Source organism: Melanostigma gelatinosum (assembly GCF_949748355.1).
Source record: "Melanostigma gelatinosum genome assembly, chromosome: 10".
Lineage (NCBI taxonomy): Eukaryota > Metazoa > Chordata > Actinopteri > Perciformes > Zoarcidae > Melanostigma > Melanostigma gelatinosum.
In genome coordinates this window covers 16786456-16808602 of record NC_136643.1, presented here as the reverse complement: position 1 = coordinate 16808602, position 22147 = coordinate 16786456, and the positions used below count along the sequence as shown (strand labels likewise).

At 41.0% G+C, this 22147-nt stretch overlaps 3 protein-coding genes across 3 annotated transcripts; all 3 read right to left on the bottom strand.

Annotated features, from left to right (window-relative positions):
• Positions 1 to 2023: 2023 nt before the first annotated feature.
• gcgb (glucagon b) lies at positions 2024 to 3720 on the bottom strand (the record flags this gene model as incomplete). The annotated part of the gene is made up of 3 exons (XM_079276930.1): positions 2024 to 2383; positions 2594 to 2749; positions 3626 to 3720. 3 exons carry the CDS (start codon positions 3718 to 3720, stop codon positions 2263 to 2265), a joined length of 372 nt encoding a protein of 123 aa, XP_079133056.1. The 3' UTR covers positions 2024 to 2262.
• Positions 3721 to 4458: 738 nt separating this feature from the next.
• Positions 4459 to 12434, bottom strand: fap (fibroblast activation protein, alpha). The gene is made up of 26 exons (XM_079277524.1): positions 12140 to 12434; positions 11853 to 11937; positions 11150 to 11239; positions 10960 to 11054; positions 10776 to 10850; positions 10590 to 10642; positions 10396 to 10468; positions 10033 to 10153; positions 9791 to 9945; positions 9255 to 9352; positions 9008 to 9137; positions 8888 to 8926; positions 8702 to 8800; positions 8529 to 8599; positions 8395 to 8448; positions 8090 to 8214; positions 7866 to 7916; positions 7403 to 7501; positions 6936 to 7005; positions 6656 to 6850; positions 6406 to 6460; positions 6207 to 6306; positions 5551 to 5609; positions 5361 to 5433; positions 5125 to 5198; positions 4459 to 4917 (listed from the first exon to the last, which is right to left on the bottom strand). The coding sequence occupies exons 1-26, from the start codon at positions 12140 to 12142 to the stop codon at positions 4816 to 4818; spliced, it is 2244 nt and encodes a 747-aa protein (XP_079133650.1). The 5' UTR covers positions 12143 to 12434; the 3' UTR covers positions 4459 to 4815.
• Positions 12435 to 12558: 124 nt separating this feature from the next.
• Positions 12559 to 21961, bottom strand: ifih1 (interferon induced with helicase C domain 1). The gene is made up of 16 exons (XM_079276561.1): positions 21503 to 21961; positions 21027 to 21198; positions 20752 to 20874; positions 20106 to 20165; positions 18623 to 18840; positions 18031 to 18241; positions 16781 to 16998; positions 16214 to 16315; positions 15987 to 16110; positions 15654 to 15869; positions 14913 to 15169; positions 14667 to 14816; positions 14354 to 14515; positions 14075 to 14265; positions 13829 to 13922; positions 12559 to 13384 (listed from the first exon to the last, which is right to left on the bottom strand). The coding sequence occupies exons 1-16, from the start codon at positions 21938 to 21940 to the stop codon at positions 13181 to 13183; spliced, it is 2940 nt and encodes a 979-aa protein (XP_079132687.1). The 5' UTR covers positions 21941 to 21961; the 3' UTR covers positions 12559 to 13180.
• Positions 21962 to 22147: the final 186 nt, after the last annotated feature.

The window sequence follows — 22147 nt, the reverse complement described above, 5'->3', positions numbered from 1 at the left end:
GTCTGTTTATGGGACGGAGCCATTTTGAATCCAAATAATGGTAATGATGTAATGAGTGCTTTAATGTGATTGATAAAGGGCAATATACTCTTAAGAACCAAATGCAATAACACTTTCTGTCAGAATGTCCATTCTGTATTTACATGATCAATTATTCATCCATATTTATTTTGTGGACTAAAATGTTTGCCAGAGAATATACCTGTATGCTTACAGAGACTTGCAGTATTTTGCCTCCAGGTGTCAGTGCATTGCTTATATTGTAAATGTAAATTTAAATGATCTCATTATTTGTTTTAATGTTTGTATAAAATTCAGTGAATCATGGATTAAAAAGCATCATCATCATAAATGCAATTTTGCTACACATCTGAGGATTACAATAAAGCTTTAATAGTGGTGTTTTAAAAGAGGATGGGCTTATTTTTAAAAACACAATTTTATTATATATATCTTGTCAATGTTATTTTACCTAAATACATTTCTATAAGCACTATTTGTCTTATCATTCTCACAGCTAGATTCAATCCCAATGATAATGTGTCCTTTATGTATGAATTCCTTCCATTAAGACATCGTCAAGTCACTGAGATTATTAGTTATTCGTTGACATTTAATGTCTCATGTAATTATTGTTACTTCACAGTTACTTTACACACATTAATTGATACAAGATCAAAATTGGTACTGGATACTGGGTACTGGATAAAAACCCCCACTAACATCTGGCTTCTGTCTGCAGTGGGAAAGTAACAGTTGGCATACAAATCTATAAATCATAATCCATTATATAATATAATAAAATAATACATCAACTTATAGCGACTGTAACATTAAAGGTGAGCATTATGCATAAGTTAAGCATGTTTTTCTCTTATTATGAAGTGCTTCAGAAACGTTTACCTTGCTCGAACAGTAACCACAAACCCTTTCATTTTAGACTCAAAGAGGATTTTTTTTTTTAGGCTCAAATCACATATCAGACTGTCAAATAATCAGGTAGCAGCACATGCTTGTTCACACACTGCATTGATGTAATTCCTGCATGGGGGATACCATGATAGAAACATCCAATATCATTGCTGCTAAGCATTAATGTCCAACCCTCAGAGATTTGGCCTGCAAATAGGCTGAAGTGGGCAGAGGTTCTTGCAATCAGCAGCTGGTTTGAATGTGCGGTGGATGACAGCTGAGAGAGGTGGCACATCCCAAAGCATGTCAAGCTGCTGGCTCATGTGAATTCCTGTTTTTTTTTTTTCCAGGATGAACTCAAGAGTGTCGACCCAGTCATTGTTCCCAACGAGTCTGAGCTGATTGACGTGGTTTCATGTTCTTTCATTGAGCATTTAGCCCTCCTTGGTGTGCTATCACAGCATCACTGGGTGATCCTCCTCCGGTGAGCAGCTGACAGGTGACACGCATCATCCTGTTACCTGGTGGAAATCCCACAGCACTTTTCTCCCAGGGTAGTGGCGTGTTTATTGATTTTTGTTCTGCCTCCACAAACAGAAAGATTAGGAGCGCATGAGTGGTGCCTGCTGTCAAAATGTAACACTGGTGGTAACTGGATAGTGACAATAGTTTATATATTCTCATTTACCAATCGAAAATGTTTTCTGTGAAATAACTATTCATTTAGAAGTTTTAGAATTATATTTTTGGTGAACATTTACAGGTGGATCCTGTGCCTAAAATGTAATCTTCATGTATTCTCTGAGATTATATGTGTAGATGGACACAGTCAGACGTAGATCCTTGCCATGAAGAGTGATCCTTGTCAAACCAATATTTCAAAAAGGGATTACATTGTTCTTTAAAGAGGGAACTCATAGATTGTACACATTTCTTTATTGAAAACTAAATATGACTTATCTGAATGATAAGAAAAGGTGTCGAGATTATCTACAGATGTAATTTGCCAAGTTGCAATTCAGATCAATAATGTGATTGTAACATATTCTGACAAATTTTATGTGAAAAAAAAATATGAAAATTGCCAAAATCTGAAAAAAATGATGATGGTTCAAATGCTTGATAAAATAAAAATAGTCACACAGCATTCATGATTGAGACTTATTTCAAACATACTGTTGCTTTTTGGCATTTTGACATTTCCTTCAACCACTGAAGGCCGACAGAAGCTTCTTATTAGGGGGAATTTAATAGCATGACCAGGAAAAGAACTCTAGTACAGTTTGTGAAACATATAATAGCACAGAGTCAGTGTGAATCGTCGCATTATTTGGCAGCTGTTGGTTGAGTTTACTCTCTTCTGCCTCGGCCATTCTTCAACCAGGAGACAAACTCCTTGACTGCTTGGTCCTGCAGGTACGAGCTCACATCACTGGTGTAGGTGCCGTCTGCATGGCGTCTAAACAGGCTCCTGTAGAGACAGACACATCCAGATGATACAGTTTGTACAATTGCGTTGTCTGATCCAACACCACAGGCATCGAGCAATCTACAGTATTAATACATTCAAGCAAGACTTATGGTCTCCTTGTTATATTACAAACTTGAGCTATATTTGATATAATTTATGCTACGCCACCGAGTTGAAGTGAGTGATCCAGTAAGAAAAGGGCACACTCACCCATTCCTTTTTGAGTTCTTTAGCCACTGGACAAAGTCTTGTGCTCTTCTTGTCTCCAGATATTTACTGTAGTCGTTGGAAAATGTTCCCTCCGAATGTCTTTTCATGTTTGTGAGCTCAATGGGTTCGGCCAGCATGCGATTTTCAGCCAATAGACTGGAAATTATGGAGATAATAAAGCTTTAGTTGACACAACTTCATCTCAAACACTCCCCTTCCTGTCATATGAACATCCATAAATGCCGACCATCCCTGCGCCTTTTTTAGGGAGTTTAACTTGCTGGAGTTCTCACACCACAGCTGTTCATCTTGTTGCATCATTCTCATCCACCAATAACTACTCGGACATTTTAGAATCAGAAATAATATCTGTAAATTTGGATTTGGCTTGTGAAATTAAATGCTAAAATATTTTTCAATTAGGCTTTGCCATACTTTTGTAAATTGAGTTTTGCATCAGCAACCATGACAGGGGGCACCACAATACAACTAAAATAAATACTAAATGGTAAAATGCCAATACATGCTACAAGGAAGATATTCAAATGAAACATATACACATTATCTCACGTAACTCACCTAAAAGTGCGCCAACAGGTTATTTTAATAAAGAATAACAAATGACAACATTATTTGGTCTATTTCACGCGGAGATCCTTTTCCTCTAATGTCAATAGCTGATACTTTGAAAGCAACATGTGGAGCTGTCAATGGAAAAGCAGTCTCATAGCGTAAGAGTTCTTTGCCGTTCTTGCTTTAGAAATGTTTGGCCCTCTTAACCAAAAAACAAACACAAAAATAAAGATTATACGAAAAGAAAATAGTCGAAAAGTGGTAGTTGCTTTTCTGCTGTAACACTCTAAGCCATCTAATTTAGTTAAAACCTGGTTGTTGCTCTCAAAAGATTTGCTGCATATTTTTGCAGCTCAGGCTGGTGTCACCAAATACTCATGGCCAGACTTTGTAATCCTCCCATAAAAGAGCTTTGCTTTTCAGGCCAATGTGTGAGGCAAAGATGAGAACTGGTCTTACATGGGGTTTTGGTCTGTGTCCTGGTCAGGCATCTGCCAGCTGCTTTGGATCACGATGAGGAGCAGGACTCCCGCCAAAGAGTGAGCGCTTGTCATCGTTTTAGCTTCTGAAAGATGAGCAGAGAAAGACACTGTGAGAATATTTCAATGCAGGATGAGAGAAATAAAATACAATGTAGACTATGTCTATATTTGAAAGGAGGAAGGTACGAAAAAATTCTCACCTTGCTGTCAAGCGTCTGCGAGAAGGATTGTAAAGTGCGCTGATTGGTGCCCTTCTTCCCTCTGAAGCTGTTTCATGGTCCCCCCCCTTGATCTGCCCAGTCTTATATAGTGGAGCTGAGGAGCATTCTCCCAGGTGACTCCCCCGTCACTGAAACATCAGCGTCCTCTATTCCTCTCAACCCATTAGTCAGCTTCCCTCTCAGTCCACTGCATGTATTTGACTTTGTTTGATAAAGCAATCTGGGTGGTGAAAGCTGCCACTTTAGGTGTTGCAATCAAACATGACCTCCACCCTGACAAATAAAGACTGACAAATACTGCCACCCATATGTGTTCCAATGACTTCCTCTTAAGTGTAATGGAACAAAAACTGAATATTTTGTTTTATCATGTACAGACAACAAAACTATATATACACATATATATGAATATTTATAATTTTTTTATTTTTATAAGTCATGTATTCTCCCCACATTAGTTGCCTGTAAGTAAGCATGCAGGAAAATGTATTGAAATAGACAAAATCTACATGCCTTCATTATTTTGAATTGTAATGTTTACACATAAATGATATGTGGGGAAATCATCTGGACTAAGAATATACAAATAATCAATCAGTTTTATTTAAAACAATATTTATTTATTAGAACATGACTGCACACATAACACACACAATAAATCAGTTTCGAGCTATTTATCTATTGTATGATGTCATATTCACATAAAAGCATGTTTTCAAACATGAATGCATATATAAATGCAATGGCTTTTAGTATGTTTTGAATGTCAGATATTTTGACAAAGGATCCCGAAATCCACATAAAATAAAAGTGCTCATTTGTGCGAGCATTTCAACACCCATTGCACATAAAAAAACAAAAACAAATTCAGTTCAACATGACACTTCATATCACTAAAATAAAAAAATACACAAATTAGAAAAGAATGCTGTCACAGTCTTCACATTTATTGGGGAGGAATGAGGCATTTCTGCAGGAAGTGGCTCATGAGGGTGTATGTATGATAAAAGGCTGATCCTCTGAGAGCGTGGTCCCTGTCTGTGTACCACTGAAATGAATGCCAAATTCAGATTAGTGCATAGCCTCTACAATTCTGAATATCCAAAAATCCAATATCAAATTATACTCATTTTAAACCATATATTTAAGACTGTGCATAATAACACATGGCCGTTCCCCCCCCCCATTTGAAACTTTCATTAAATCAACACCATCAAGACCAATATTCGTCCCACTTCCCTGAGCCAATATTTACCATCGTCTCAAAGTCCACTTGCCTGTCCACCAGAGCTTTGGAGATCTGTGCTGCCTGCTGGAAATGGACATTGTCTACAGGAAAGACAGTGTTTTCACTACGTGAATGAACATGAAAGCTCAAGGCAAACAGGGTCCATTAGCGAAAGGCTTTACTGTGTTACCTGGTACACTGTTAAGAAACAGGGCTACCACATGCTCAAAAACGGAAAATACGAGTATTTTGATGAAACGTACCATCTGCTGTGCCGTGAACCAATAGATAGTCTACTGTTCTAAAGTTCATTGCTCTGGCGGTCACTGTGGAATTCTGTGATATATATAAAATAGATATGTCACCATTATTAAAAACGTACTGTATGTCTCAAGTTAGTATTGTGCAGTTTAAAAAGAGTATTGTGAAAGAGCTGACTTGGTAAAAATGTACCTTGTAAGCGTTTGAATTCTCTGCGGGATCGCCCATGTAGCGTTCAGTGTACACTGCATCTGCAAAAAAAAACTAATTTAATAGCACACAGTATAAATTACACTTATCCAACAGAAGAAAAGAGGTTTTGAGAGAGTTCACAAGATTTATATGGAGATTTGAATCCTTCGAGGGAAACTTTATTCTACACATCAAAGTCTGGCAACAGGTCTAGAGGAGTACTGCTGAATATGTGGAAATCTTTTGTCGCTAAAGAGGGAGCTCCATGAATTCTGGTAAACTGCCTCAAGTGATGTCACTTGAGTCAGTGTCAGTTGGGGCTGACGACTACGAGTTTTAGGGGGGGGGGGGGGGACTGTTAGACTGCTTCTCATCTCAGCTTGAGGTACATTAACTAGCACTAGCAAAACACACCGAAATATCCAACCACATTGTCTGTGGATGGAATGGAATGAAAATGACGACATCTCTGGTGTTGTTGCATCGACTTTAATCCATTTTGTTGTGACAACAGTGTGTCTGACGATGTTATGGAACTGCAATGGCAAATCAGTGGAGGACTCTCAAGTACACTGTAGAAATGATGTCAAATAAGGGAAATAGTTCTCTCAGAATAGATTGTAGAAGTATATACTATAGTACGTATAAACACCAACCATAATATTCCCACTTGGCCACTGGGGCTACTGCTATTCCACATTTGAAGAGTCCAGTTCCAGCACCCAAGGCCATTGAGGTGACGTAGCCACCATATGACTGGAAGTCAGAATAGATTGGATTGAGTGAATGTAAAAACACTGAATAAGAACACAAGTATATGAGAAATACAAAGAGCAACAAGACAGTGCAACTCACCCAGCCCCATATTGCTATTCTGTCTTTGTCGATAAAACCCATGTTGATGAATTTCCTACAACACGTAAATAATTTATGAGCAACAAAAACAATGAACGCATATTTGAGTATCGGACCATCCCACTACTTACTTTTAAATCTTTGTGAATGATATGACATAACTTTGCTCGTCAGGGAGGTAAAGCCAACAAATGAGATCCCTTCACAGTGCATGCGACATAACATGAGGTGATTTTCAGACACACTTTACCTCACAGCTGCCATCTGATCCTCCACTTCGAACGTCCCGAGGCGTCTGTAGATTGCATGCATTATTTCATCACCTTGGTAACCGCTTCCCCTTCCATCAAAGCTGGCGACGATGATCCCGTTTGAACTGGAGAGGTACGTGTCCCAGTTCAGCTTGAAGCGGTAGTCCACCTCCTGACTGCAGGGGCCTCCGTACCTGCATGGGTCAGCGACGGCAGATTTCTTCAAACGCTCACTGAATTATGTTGAGATGGAGCGCCCGAGGAGTATTGTTTACTTACACATCAATAAGAAGAGGATACTTTTTAGACTTCTTGAAATTTGGTGGTAACATCATTTGATACCAAAGATCTGGCAGGAAAAAAAAGTACACGCTGTACTACTCCAAGATCAGAGGGAGCTTAACAACAAAACTCTTATGAACCCATAAAACAAAGAAAACTAAACAAGATTGAGTCATTTATACAGCTTAATTTATAATATATCAAATAAATACAGAATAAATAAAAATAAAGCAGACACATAGCACTTCATTTGGGGGCGCAGGGCCTAGTGAATAGAGAGAAATTTAACCTTTTCACAATATGTTCTAAATATCATTATCATCAATCATTTTTGGACTCTGTAAGGTTTTCTGTTACTAATTCAATGCACTCATCTGTGTTTAGGTCCAAACCTGTTAAACCTGAAACCTGACATCTTCAAACACACTGGTAGGAATCTTTAAACATATACTGTGTTGTCTCACCATATCCTGCAATCTTCAACGTGCCATGCTGCATTGTCGGCATTTGGAATTGTGACAGAATGTTTTCCAGTTCCTTGTTCTCTTCAAGAACGGAGAGCTCTGACAAAAAAAGAAATAAACTTGTGTAAAAGTGAACATTAAACCACAAACTGTTCTCCTTTAATATCTGCCACCTCTCTTGATACAACCTGACCAGAATCAGTGTGAAAAGTACAGAGCAGATATCACCATAACACACTTTTGTATAACTGACACTGAAGGTTGACTTTCACTAAAAACACACAAGATTTGAGACTATTTCTGTTATTTAGTTATGCTACAACAACAAAATATGAATCATAATTTAAAAAGAAATCTGTGCACATTTGTACAGCACGCAAAGTGAGATGACAATATGAATTGACTGTAAAATGGCTGCAATAAATAATTCAACAATGGGCTTATGGTTAGTAAGGATACGGACCTGCACCTGAGCCCCTGTTGTCCATGAGTGTGTAGAGGGGCAACCCAGGTCCTGGTAAAAACAAAAAATAGAAAATGCAAACACAGTTTATCAAACATCAAGTCTTCTGTACCACTTTGGAAGTCTTTGCACAGATCATTGTTCACAGATGGTCCTTGCCACAGACGACCCCCAACACCGTGAATGAGTTATTGCTTCAGAGAAGACGTGGATGGGTAACTGACCGTAGCAGTCCATTCGGTAGTAAGAGGCGTCAAAGCTGAAGGAAGCAGAGTTGTACTGACACCTGTCCTCATGCAGGTCACAGGTGAGACACTGAGGAGCCGAAGGGCTGCTTCCAATAATAACCCTGATGAACAAATAACTCACGTCAGTGATGACGATCAAGTAATGCAAGTTCATCCTAACGGTGTAATGTCTATTGTGCTCCTGTTTATTCTTTATAGAATCCCAAAATGCTTCGGCTAAAGTGTCTGCTAGTCTTCCTGGGGTCCAAGAATACATCGCAGAGATTAAAAGTATTCCTTACTTGTAAAGATTTCTCTTCACAGGGATTCCTTGGTACTCATTACTCACAAAGTATCTGTGGAGAGGAATTTTACACGAGTCAGATTTACATGTATTTACTTTCTTATACGTTTTGTGTACGGGATCATCACTCACATGGCATCTTTTGTTAACTTGGATATATAGATGACTTCCCACTTCCCAGAGGTGATAGGCGTCATGTTTCCCTTCACAAAAGGAGTGAATACAACCCTCAACACCAAAGACGTGATGAAAGCTACTGTGCAGTATATTTAGCATACCGGTAAATATAATTGAAATATACTTACATCTTTCACAAGATGAATATGTTTGTAGCCCTGAGTGTCACTCATGATTTTGTAGAAACTGAGTTCATCATCAGCAAAGAAAAGAGGTAAGGGGACGTACTGGAAAAAAAAGGTGACATTTTACAGTCATACACCGAATCAAACAGTTCATTCACAATCAATGGTGGCAGCTTCTCGGCGACTTACATGGCCGACCCATCCTGTCTTGCTTGTTTGCTCAAATTTCTATAGAGAAATTCATTGAAGTTAATTAGCGTTTCCTCAAATGTGACCATGAAGTCAACACATTGGTCATGACAGCTGTACCTGTTTTTCTTGCCAGCCGCTTTCATCAAAGTCATAGATCTGTACAACCACGTAATTCTGTTTCCTCGTGACCCACTGCACAGCGACGCGTTCGTCTGTGACCCAGGTCACTGAGCACAACATGTGATCTCTGCAGCAAAGGCAACAGAAAGTGACAAGGTAAGGCAGACCGTGAGGACATTGCGTTTGCCTCTGTTTTCAGCGACGTTTGATTTAATTGATGCTATGAAGTGAAGAATATACAGACCCAGAAGTAACAGAAGCGGGGGCGAACACCTGTGTGCGGCGGGATGGATTTGTGGTATCGACCACAAACAGTTTCACCTTGGTAAGGGGAGATCCAGCCTGCACCCAAATACAGTAGCATTTTTGGGAAATAATTACACGAGAGTGTGAGGAAGATAAATTACAGACAATGTGCCCATATAATGTGCGCTATAAATAAATACAAATATAGTGCCTTGCAAAAGTATTCACCTCCCATGGCGTTTTTCCTATTTTGCTGCATTACGAAGGTTCAAACTCCAGCGACACTTGTAGTATATAGAACAACGGTGGTGTTTAGCCCAATGTATTTAGACTTATGGCCTTCATCAGGGTAATCTCCTCCCTTCCCTTCTCCATGCACCTTAAGTAGTCGGTGAAGTTGTGCCAGAAACCTCCACTCTGTCTCAATTTTGATGCATTACAACCTTGAAATTAAATGGAAAGAAAATACGGCACCACAACCAACCTGCCAAGACCTGAATCCTTTTGAAAGGCACTGTAAATATTGAATCCCACCTTTGGGTATGGAACCGCCACTGTCTCCGGATACTGCTCCGCTCCATACCAAGAGAACTCAATTTTGTGAACGTTTGTATCATTAAACTCTGCATAAGCCAGAAATCTTCCAGTTGTTGACCACCATATTGCCCCGTTTGACGCAAACACTTCCTCTGAAATCGTTGGAAGAAAAGAAATCGGTAAACATCTTCCTTATAGAGACACAGATGCACACCTGAGGGAGAGCGAATGTTACTCACCCTCATACACCCAGTCAGGGACACCGTTGAGGATCTCGTTCTTCTTCCCGTTGTGGGTTACTTGTATGGCTTCAGAAGTTACATCGGGTTTGAAGAAAACATTGAAGTTTGAGACGTAAGCCTGCAAATCAAAATGTAGTTTTTGATTGATGATTCATGATACAAAATCCATACTCTGATTCATAACTTTACTTCATCAAGTACACTTTTTACAACAGTCTTACAGGACCTGCTATTTATTTTGGAGTCCCATGTTGCGTCACACATCATGGCAACATAATTCAAAGCCAGTGATGTTGAAGCAGCTGTAACATTGTTTATTCCAGCTGAATGTGACGGCAGGGCTGCCTGGAGTAAACTTACATATTTGTTTCCTTTCGGGGCGAAGGCAAAGTACTGCACAACAGTTGGAAGATTCACAGGCACAACAAATGTTCTGGAAAGACATATGAATATAATTTAGGGTGATAGCAAATAAATCCCTACCTATGGTTCTGTGTGTCCATCCATATAATGAGAAACGATGGACTGCATCACAATAAAACACTGCAACTTACGAACTCTCCCTGTCATAGATGGAGTAAGAGGCTGCGTATGAATGTCTCCATTTCTGTCGGAGTGCAAACACAAAACCTAGTTTCAGACGTTTTCTATCAGCTATTTTTTTTTTACGATGATTAAAGAGCGAACCTCTTGTAAAGTTGAAATATTGTAAAAACACACATTCACTGGGAGTTTCTCACCTTTGTGAAATTGCTTTCAAAAGCGACGTATCTATAATCACCTGACAACACGTAATCTGTGGCATCCACTTGAGCCTACAATGACAACGATTAAGACACTGTCAGTATAAAATATAGGTTATTCTGAATTGTCATTGTGTTTATTGTTACAAAGTCTTCATATTGGAAAATACAAATATATTACAAAGGTTGAATTGCTCAAATAGAGTGACTCCTCATTTGTTTCAGCATTGTGGAGGAAGACGTTCCCGTCTGTTGTTTGATGCAGATACTCCTTGTCTGCAGATATAAAAGACAAGAAAAATGTTCGTACACAACATGATTTATATATTGTCTTGCCCAAAAAGAACAACCTGTGTAATATATAGATTTACCTGATATCCAAATCAAATTGTAGGAATTCCACCTAATGGTGTCATTGAAGTAATCTTCGAGGGTGAATAGCCTTTTGGGAGCATCATACTCTGAAATGATGCACATGCTGCATTAGGGCTGGTTGCCGATCACAATACCAGAAATCCAGTGGTAGAAGAATTCAGATCTCAAGTAAAAGTAGCAATACTGCGATTATAAAAGTACACGCACGAGTCCTGCATTCAAAACCGTACTCAAGTAAAAATTGGCCTGCATCAAAATCAAAGTAAAACACTAAAATACTAAAAATACAAAAAAAAAAGTCATCCATCTGTACGTCACGCGGTGGCGCTATAACGTCCTGCAGCGTGCTATTACTCGGTTCCATATAAGAGTCACTTATAAATCATGGAATCGTTGTCTGTTCGTTCACAAGTTTGTTACTCAAACGTATAAATAACAAATACACACATTTAGGCAGCAAAACACAACAAACAAAAAACAAAACAAATGAAATCACCAAAACAAGAAATCAACCAATTAAAAAGCATTCATGTAATATTGTTTTACTATGCAGGATAAACACGTAGGACTTGATTTCTTTCTTTCTTCAGTGTCACACATTGTTTTTGGTTATTTTCACACTGTTTACCCAACACGCAGCACAGCCTCACGGAGAGAAAGGAAAGCACAGACAGGTCAGACCTAAACACGTCAACTTACTGCTGTAATAAACCGCCGAGACCGTGATTAACGTGATGACGACAACCGTCCCTATCACCCACCACAGCACCCTCCTGCTGCAGCCCTGTGAAAGGTGACACAAAAGTTGCAAAAACCATCCTCAGAAAATCACACAACACAAGCTGACGCTGCAGATTCTCGTTTTGTGGTCAATGTATCCCAAACTGAATTCGCAGTAAGTGAGTTACATGTATTTACCGATGGTGCATTTAAGTTTTGACTTTGTCCTCAACTACGTTTTGAAGCTGATAAATCCATTTACTGACCATGACGCTGAAGAAGTCGCCGTGAAGCTCTTCAGTCTTTTAATAATCCTGGTCGACGATTGTGAAGTTTAAAGTGACTTCTGCTGCCTGGTTAACATGCTCTCGCAGCAAAAAACAAATGGTTTTAAACTAAATACGGCAACATGAGAACAACAGAGCTCCGTCCTACTTTCAGTTGAAGCAAGGCTTCTCACACTTCCCGCTGCATTCCTGAGAGGAGTCCGACACCAGACAGACAGAGATGCCTCCCTGAAGTCTGCCTGCACAACTTTCCAAGAGCGCACAACTTGCTGGTATTTAGGAAGTGGCTTTTTCACAAGTCATTCCCTCAACGAATGAAGTTGGCTAGAGATAGAGATTTCCAGTTGTGGGGAAAAAAAGGAAACACAAAAATGGTGTTGGACAAGTGTTTAGTGGGGGAGAGTTTTTAATAAAAAGTGAATTCGTTATTTAGAACATGAATGCAAATCAAAAATAAAAGGACACGTTAGACAGTGAACACAGTTTTATGACTCAAGAACTGATACAACTTGCATGATGGTGCCCGGGACGGACAATCAGAGCACTCAGGTGTCTTTTTGTTGGATGAAAACAATTCTTTGAATTAGTTCTAAAAATAGCCGCTGTGACTGGCTCAACATTTAGGATTTAATGGAAAATCACCAGCAGCACTTGTTTGTCTGCATGTGTGTTGACAGGTGGGCTCTGAGGGGCTATCACAGGCTTAGTGGCGCCGATCTCAGGAGACCACAGGAGTTTGAGAGGAAAATCCTATTTCCCTCAGTGATGCACACAATAGGCACGTACAGTATATTCTATGGTTGTTAGAGTTTCTGCAGTAAATTCAACATACCCATACACTAACAATTCTAATTCATGTTTTGCAGCACATGCTTAAACCCACAGCCATCAGAGACTCCAGTTATCATGACACTCGAAGGAAGCGTTGCATTTGCCAGTGACACGGGTGAAGTAATTCATGCCGTGCAAGCCAAAGATAAGGACACAAGAGAATAACGGACGAGTCTACGCAGGTGTGATTCATTCAGCGTCGTCGTCTTCGTCATCTAAGCTCTCCGCCACGCGGCTCGCTTGTTCAGCGTAGTCAAAGACGGGGAACTTGATGGGAAGCTCGCTCCACTTGGTGCATTTGCTGATCTTCTTTCCGTTGAAAGTCACCACAAAGTTCTTCACATGGAGGCAGGGGCAATCGATCCCTCGGTAGAGCATCATGGAACCCCATCTCTGCAACGCAAATCAGGGATGATAGGGTGGTATATGTACACCGAGAGAGCAAAGGGCTTGTTCAAACGACAAAAGTAATTCATGTCATCTGTGAGCTCAGCTGAAATATAATTTGGGAGGAAAATGGCAACCAGAGTAAGTGATAGTCAGTCCTAGCCCGAAGTAAAGAATAATTGGAATCATCTGGTTGTAGTTATCTCTCATGTGATTATTTTCATTGCTACTTATTGGTTGACTGGTCTCATATCCAACATTTCTCTTATTCTGTTTGAGGAGACAGCTGTACACCACTAGTCCCTCTGAAAGCTCCATGCAGATTCATGGCTTCATATTGAACGGACGGACATGAACGTAGTATTAATTCTCTCATCTAACCTTCGGCAAGAAAGAAAATAAGTGCATTTCCCAAAATGTCCCATTAAAAAAAGAAACATTTTCATTTACCTGCCCGCAGTTCTTGCATGCTATGTAGTAATTCGTCTCATAATCCAGAAGTCGCTCTTGAAGAGTAGAGTTTTCTCTCTTCGTGAAAAGTTGACTGGAAAAGAAAAGAAGTCCAAATTAAAATTGAATTTGGAGAGATTAGGACAGATTCGCTAAACATGCAGGTGAGAGCATAACTACAACTGTGGGAGTCAGTTCATACATCACGGAATAATGTGAAAGTGGACTCTGGATTGTGATTCGTACCTGAACTCTGGTGTAACATTGACTCTGTGCATGTTTTCGATGATCTGGATGTCATCGCCGGTGCAGACGTGTTTGGGGCAGCTCCGGCAGCTAAACTTCACGTCACCCTTCTCATCCTGCATGCGTTTCTGCTTCTTCTTAGACATTCTCACCTTCTCCTCCATTATAGCCTGAAACTGGAACTCGTAGATCTGACAGAAAAAGAATAAAAAAACATCACCCAGAGTGGTCCGATTGGAATGTAGCTTTCTGTTTGAAAACAGTCTGAAGAGAACGTACCCGTTTGTCATAGTCCGCTTGGTTTAAGGCTCTGATTTTGGTAATGGCTTGGTTCATCATGTTAATGCGGTACTCATTGACGCACTCCTTTTCGGCCACCCCAGAGTTCTTCACCTCAACCAGAGTGTAACTGCTGTCCTCAGCTCTTCCTCTGCCTTGAGCCTGCAAAGAAAGCAAATGGCAGTCAATGGTAAACAACCGCTTTAACGTCTTCCTGTAATACATATGTATAATGGTGCCTTCATTACTGGACACAGATAAGTTATCATCGTGAACTCACACCACAGGTCATTTGACAACAGACGTCACTGACCTGAATCATAGCAATCTCATTGGTCACGAGGCCGTAGCGGATCACAAAATTGCACGCCGCTATGTCCAAACCCTCCTCTGCAACGGTGGTAGCGATCAGCACGTTGACTTTACCGTTGCGGAATTTGTTCAGCACTTCCCTTTGCTCTGTCTGATACATGATGCAATCGAGGTTAGTTGTGATTGTGATTTTTTTTGCAGGTTGCGAGAGGCAGATGTGCTGCAGTTGTGTGTGATGTGCACTCACATTGGTCATTGGTTTAACAACACTCTGGTCTCCTCCTCCGATCACATGAGAGGCTTTCACTCCGATGTCAGCAAACTTGGGATTTTCCTGAATCCACTGACTGAGAGCAATGGCGCTGCGACGTGTTTTGGTGAAAATGATCCCTCTGGCCGCCTCCCTGCTGCTGAACTCGTGCAGAATTTTACTTCTCAGTTTCGACAGGCTGTCATTTTCGTACTCTGGCTTCTCTGCGAGTCTCTGCAGTTCTTCCTTGTTCTCTGCAAGGCATCAGATTTCAAAGCATTGTGGTCAATTCTTACTATAATTTCGACGTTAGAGGAACAGTTTGGGGAAATACGTTTATTCAAAAGCCAAATTGAAAAGACTATGTGTGGATGTACAGGAGTTAATGTTCCTAAAAATAAGTCTTGTTATTGCCGTTGGGTTACCAGGCAAACCTGTGGAAACGTACACATGAAACCACGACTTGCTAGTTTCACACTTTGGTTTTTGTACAGATTAAACAAACAAGATATAACGAGTTAGGTTCGGGGATTTTGTTACCTTTGGACACAACCAGCTGTTTCCTTATGTTTCCAGTCTTTATGCTAAGCTAAGCTAGCCAGCACCAAGCCTTATATTTACAGATATGAGAGTTGATCGAACTCCAGGCAAGAAAGCATAATACGCGTATTTCCCAAAAGGTGGGAAGTAAGCAAGTATTGACTTAAAATGCAACAAGACATGAACAAGTCACAATACCTTTAAACAAATTGAAGAGGAATCTCTCAGTATCTGTGATTTTTATGTCATGCTCCTCGTCTGGAGTGGTTTTCCTCTTTATCTCCTCCTCGTGGTATTTGTTCAGGAAACTGAAGGAATCACGCATGCGGATGGTGTTGCTGAGATTCAGGCCCTCGTTGTACTGTCGAAGGTGCTCAGCGCAAACCCGCACTTTCTGATTTTCCTCCGTTGCAGCTGGAATTAATTGAGACAAGTTTTTAGATCCAAGGAGCCAGGTGGCTTGTTATAAAAAGGGAAGCAAGACAAAGGGCTTGTATCCCTGAAGAGGAGCATTAAAAGAATGGTGCGCACCGATTCGCTCTTTTTGAACAACCCACTGTTCATAATTCTGAGAGCCGAGGTCAGATGTGGGGCTCAGCTCGGCATGTGCATGAATGGCATTCATGATGTTCTTGATCACATCACCGAAGGGATCCTGAAGAGGACACAAACATATAACACTCTTTAAAGCCGTTCCTTAGAGAGAGAAACTGCATCAACAAGCTACCATGAGGTCATCTCCTGTTAAACCAATGTACCTCTCTTCTGTCTTCAACAGTTTGAATCAGTTTCCTTGGTTCCCTTTGGTACTGCCCAAGGTCCGTCGTCATGATTTTGTAAGCATCCAAGTTTGCGCAAATCTATGAAAGAGACACATGTTGATATATTTCCGTTGGAATAAATCAAAATCAGACATCTCCGTGTTAGTGACACTATTTCTACGAACATCTCTGCATGTCAGACACAGTTGAGCTGAAGCCAAAAGGCTGTTTTCAATTTTTGACTTTTGTGGCACGAGGAAACTTTATGGCTGTGTGGAACATTTGAAGCAGCTTGGCTGGATAAACAGGATCCTCGCTGACTAAGGCGGAGACATGGCAGGAGTGTGAAACTCAAAGAAAGACAATTGTTTTCTTGATGTTGACATAGATAGATAGATAGATACATGTGAATGTACTAAGTGTGGACACAACAGGTTACTCATCTCTTCTGTGATCCTTATGGCCATGGCCTCTGGTGTCATAGCAGTTTGCCAGGTGTACCTAATATGTGCTCTGTGCTTTTGTCTACATGGGTGTGGACAGGAAGCTGAGAATAGTACTTACGCGCAGTATGTGGTCCTCAGCGGCCTTCATTTTCTTGGCACCCCCGACACCCGGTGAGGCAGTCAGGCCCAGGATCTGAGGGAGGGGCATGGGCTCCTTCTGCTCTTTCTTCAGCCTTGTGTTCTTGAGCTTTTGCGTCAGATAGCGCATCATTATGTGGTTGTAGACCTCTCCTTTCTGAGTGTGGTGACACTCATCTATGACGATCAGTGACAGATCTGAAGAGAAGACAGCCAAACATGTAAATGCATTGTATTGTACAGTATGTCACACAAAGAAGTCGAGTTGTAAAAAGCAACATGGAGGATTACAAAAAGAGATTCTTTGGAGATTCATTTGTTTGGCAAGATTACTGCTTGCTTTGTCAAAACAATAACATTTCTGCGAGTCTCACTGTAGCATTACCATCCAGGACTACAATTTTCTCATCCAAAGCAATGCCATTTATATGACATTTATTTGTGTTTCTTAAATAAATAGAGGTGATTTTAACTCACAGATTACAACATCTGTCTGCGAGAGAGATCCTTCCACACATACCAGCACTTTTCTAGGAACCTGACTCAGCAGTTTCAGCCACACAATAACATATGCTGGAAAACTCATTACTTATTTTTTTTGTATTTAGCAAAAGTCAGAGTGAGGTGAATTATAATCATTCACACGAAAAAGTTTAACCAGTACAAATGTGTCCCCGGAGGAAAAAGAGAAGGGAGGAGTGGCAGCTTGATGTACTGTGGGTGATAGAAGGTCTCATGTGAATTTGATCAGCCGCACACTGATGGCTTGAACAGACGTGTGGCCTGGAAGGCAGGAGATAGGAAAAAAAAAGAAAGAAAAAGGACACGCTCTCAGGCGTTTCAACAAACAGCATATGTTCCACTGAGGTGGCTATTCCACCTTGGGCTGGTGAGTGCCAACAATAGTGAACAGCAGAGCCGGAAGACTTTGACAAGATCCTGTCAGGTATCATCAGGGGAGGTGTTATGAGTCCTCTGGGTGGCTTTCTATTCCAAGACCTGTCAGTGTCTGTGGTTTAAGCCTGAACAGATTTTAACTAAAGGTTTTAGGATGTCTTTAAAAAATAAAAACATTAGGTTGTTTTGACCTTATTTCAATTTTGAATGCTGGTCTTTTTTTTAATATTTCGATCAGGTTTAACCATAAAATGACTGCGCCAAAGGAATGTTTTTTTACATTCTCGTGTCAGATTCGTCAAGCTTTTGTAAAATCACATTGTAAAACCATACCGCTCAAGTTCACCCCTTCGTCGTCTCCTTTGTTAGACCTCTCCAAGAAATTCTCAAGGATCTGGGCTGTGCAGATGATGACGTCATTTTTCTTCACAATCTCTGTGAATGAGATCTTGAGCTGGCAGTCTCCGCTGACTCTCTCCACTTTATACGTGTGCTTCAAAAACGGCAAGAACTCTGCAGAGTAATGCTGCTCAACAAGAGGAACCTGCGGGAAGTGACATGGCAAGTTATTATTCTGTTCTTTCCGGAGTTGATGAGTGAACCACTTTGATCAGTCTAAGTCACTATACGGTCGCTATTTCTCAAGCTGTTTTAAAACTCAACTCGATAGTTTTATATCTGAAGAAACTTTAATCCAAAATGGATTAAGTAGAGGTCTTTTCCAGTGCAGGGCAGATCCCGCGCATGCCAAATGGAAGCAAAGTGCAGAGGAATGACTAAACCGTACGGCATGTAATTTGTGGTGAGCTGACCCACATGTCCAAATTGACTGAAAGATAGAATGTTTTCTTTGGATTTGAAAAAGCAGATAAGTAGGTCAGCCTAGTGGTGCGAAGCCAAACTGTTTCAAGTCAGGTTGTTGTACCTTGTTCACCAGGACGACCACTTTCCCTGAACGCCCCCCTGTCCTCCTGTGGTCCAGATGTTTTTTGGTAATGTAAACTGCAACTCTGGTTTTACCACTTCCTGTCGGGAGGCATATGATGATGTTTTTCCCCTCCAAGGCCGGTCTAGCGACGTCCATCTGATAATCTCGAAGAACAATATCAGCTCTTTCGGGGCCTCCAGCCGCTGCTCCTGAATCTGTAATGCAGAGCAGAGCCCCTCAGACACACACAACTTCTTGTCTAGGTCAGCAACCCACAATTACAGGCATCACAAGCAGGAAATAACTGTGCTTGTCATTGTTTGAGGTTTTGGTCCTGTGGTGGGATGTTTTCTTTAAGCCGCTATCAAAAATGCACAACACACTCTGTGCATATGCACTGATTTCATGGAATACGTTCTTCTTTTAAAACATAAACACTGAGCATTCAGACTTTTTCCTTTCATTGTTAACCCACCTGATTTTAAACCACAATTAACACAGAATTAACTCCACATTAACCCCCCCCCCCCTCCCTGCTACCTTCAACTAGAAGTACTACGTGTCCTCCCAGTTATGAGTTATGAGTTTTTTTTCCCCCCTCCGTGCAGACAGCTTTTAATGCTCCCTCTCATACTGGGTATGCCAGAGGTTAAAGTGCTGTTTCAAGGAACTACATCGAAGTAAATACATGTCTGTGCCGATGGCGAGATAAGGCTTAAGAGACAATAACAAGTAAACAGTGGCCTGTGAGGCCCCCTGTATTTTTACCAGCAGTTCCCTGACGCTGAACTTATTCGAGCGGGAAAGTCAACAATCAGCTATGTTTAATATCGTTCCAAAAGGAACTGAAGATCCACAGGCTTATTTTTCAGTTTGATCCAGTGCAGTGAAATGAATTCAAGAAGAACAAACAAATCAATCTGCACATGGGACAATCTTACATGTAATCCTTTCTGTTTTTAATCCATGCAACCTGGGCCAACCTGTCAGGCTCATGCCGTTACTCATGTTAATGAGACAAACTGTACTGTCACCTCTTATTAGGACAATAAAAGACACTTCCTCCATTTCGTCACATCATGGAATGGAAGGCCCCACTCCACAGCGACTTGAAGGGAACTTTTCCTTTACATTACTTTACAATGCGCGAATACAGCAGCATGTGGTTTTCATTTGAAGCGCTGGCTTTGTCCTCTTTGACCTATATGTGGTCCATCATGGTACACACATGGTACTTATTCTTTGGTGGTAAGCAGCCTGAAATGTTCCACTTACAGCACGTTCCAAACACACTCATTCTGCGTTTATGGTACTACACGGCATCTACACATCCAGCATTCATTTTTTCTCTCACCAGAGTTTTGTTTTTGCGTGTGTGGGACCAGCACCAGCTTTTTAGATCACTAACATTACTTTGAATCCTTAAAAAACATAAACAGTATCAACAACTGTAGGGTGAGTGACGGTGGATTAGTCCCACCTGGTTGTGTCAAGCTCTTTGGTAGTTGACTGGATTCAGTGGGAGCTCCTTCGTACAGGTCTGAAAAGAGAGTCAACGTTCTAGTTTATTACAATTGTACATAAAAATGCAATGAAATGCATCTGTCCTGGCTCTCTCAGCCCTTAAAACTATAAAAGAAAAAAAAGACGACGCTTATACTGAGATATCAACTAAGGTATACAAATCACAGTCGGTAAAGGCAGGAGATACATCTCAGACTTGTTCACCAAAATGACCAATCCCCTCTCACCCCTGGTGGTAACAATGCAGATAGTTTCAGATGGAGACGTCTCCTGCCTCTCAAAAAAACAAAGGAGGTAGATTGAATTGTGTGGGTGGTCCTTGAGGCATTGACAACTTACATTTGAATTTTCTTTACAAGGAACAAATGATCTACGTGGTCAGACACCCGGTAATGGGTGAATGAGAAATATGTGTCTTGTGATTTGGGTAAACTGAACCATAAACTGCTACTACTGGACAGTATGAATGTCCAAATGAATTAATTTCACTTAGCTTGTTTCATTTAAAGGCTACTGAATCAGGGCTGCTGCCAGTTGTTATCACTGACATCTAAAGATAATATATCTTTCACTGATTGTTGGACAAAGGTGTTCTGCAAGACCTGCTTCTCCTTCCTCCGTATAGCTGATGTCCATTGACTGCAGGCTTTCACAGCCTTCAGCTGCTGCTGGAGCTTCACTTTCCATAGGTTCATCTTTCACTGAAGGCAGTTTCTCCCCGGAGCCTAGTGAGAAATAATCAAATCACACTTTGGCAGTTCATTTAATTCGTAAGTAAGTCAGTAGTAAATAAGTTTATCTCATGAATCATCCAAACACGGATACTTCACCAATGGCATTCCACGCACTGGGTGTGTGCTCCTGTAATGTGAGTCACCTTTCTTGTCAGAGTCAGGTGACCCTCCAGTCAGCTCGTACAGCTGCTGGTGTTCAGTTTCACGCAGAACCTCGAGGAAGACAGAGAACCATCCTGGTCGACCTCTCACGATACAACTGAGAAGTTCACGGGCTCCACTCCTGTTTCCTTGGGTTGCCATTGTAGTTTTAATCTACAGCATGAGCATAATAATTGACTGGTTTTGTACTGTCAGAATTGAGATACTGTGCTGTGCAAAACAGATGAAAACAGCCTAGATTTGTCTGCCACCGTGTGGCCAATCACTGCAAATACATCTACTGGGACATGGGGTTTAAAGAGTGGAACTGGAAAAAGTATACACACTGAAGTTTGTTTTCAGACTACATGTGATCACCATTTTCTGCTGTACATTTACAGTGGGTGCATGTTGTGAGACTTTGATTGTCCTCCAGGTGCTACTCAGTTCCAGATTAAAATATGATCGGTGTACTTACAAGCTCAGTGTCATCCTTGCTGAGGAGCTTTTTGGCGAAACAGTGAACGGACACAACTTCAGTCTTCATGTCCACAAGACTTGGAGAGAGCAATTGAATGAGCTTGACACAGTAATCATTCTCGGCCTCCACTTCGGGTTCTGGGGGATTGTCCTGCATGTATTCCGCTGCAGATTCACAACCTGCGTGTATCAACGCGTCAACAAATGCCCTGAACCAGCCATGGGCATGTGGCTTCTTTAGGACAGCGGAGATCAGGAGATCCGTGGCCACAATATTACCATCGGTCCTCGCCTTCTGTCTGATCTGCTCCTTTTGGGCGGTTTCGATGAACTGTATATGATCCAGAACCCGATCCACCACAACGCGCTCTCGCAACCTCGGCCGATAGTCTTCGATGAGACGCTCATAATTGATATCATCGTTATCCGAAGCCATTACGAATCAGCGTGATCGATAGCGCTGTAGCCTCGACAGGGTCGCTCCAGCCAGCGTCACTAAAAAACGACGATTCACTGTATCTAGGAAATGAAAAGGTTTCACTTTCGTTTCTCCCAAAACCCTCACGGATTAAACTGTCGTGAAACTGATTTCAAAATCGACACAGACATGTTGTTTATTACATGATCTACAAATGAACAATGT

What these genes read in the sequence shown, in the direction of transcription:
- fap (XM_079277524.1), bottom strand. An exon ending in CCCCGAAAGGAAACAAATAT is followed by an intron (nt 10,154 to 10,395) that starts GTAAGTTTACTC and finishes TTTGATTTGCAG; the next exon opens with GCTTACGTCTCAAACTTCAA. An exon ending in CCCGCTTCTGTTACTTCTGG is followed by an intron (nt 9,138 to 9,254) that starts GTCTGTATATTC and finishes CCTTTGCTGCAG; the next exon opens with AGATCACATGTTGTGCTCAG.
- ifih1 (XM_079276561.1), bottom strand. Translation starts at nt 21,940, where the DNA reads ATGGCTTCGGATAACGATGATATCAATTATGAGCGTCTCATCGAAGAC. An exon ending in ACCTGACTCTGACAAGAAAG is followed by an intron (nt 20,875 to 21,026) that starts GTGACTCACATT and finishes ATTTCTCACTAG; the next exon opens with GCTCCGGGGAGAAACTGCCT. An exon ending in AAAGAGCTTGACACAACCAG is followed by an intron (nt 18,841 to 20,105) that starts GTGGGACTAATC and finishes TCTGCATTACAG; the next exon opens with ATTCAGGAGCAGCGGCTGGA.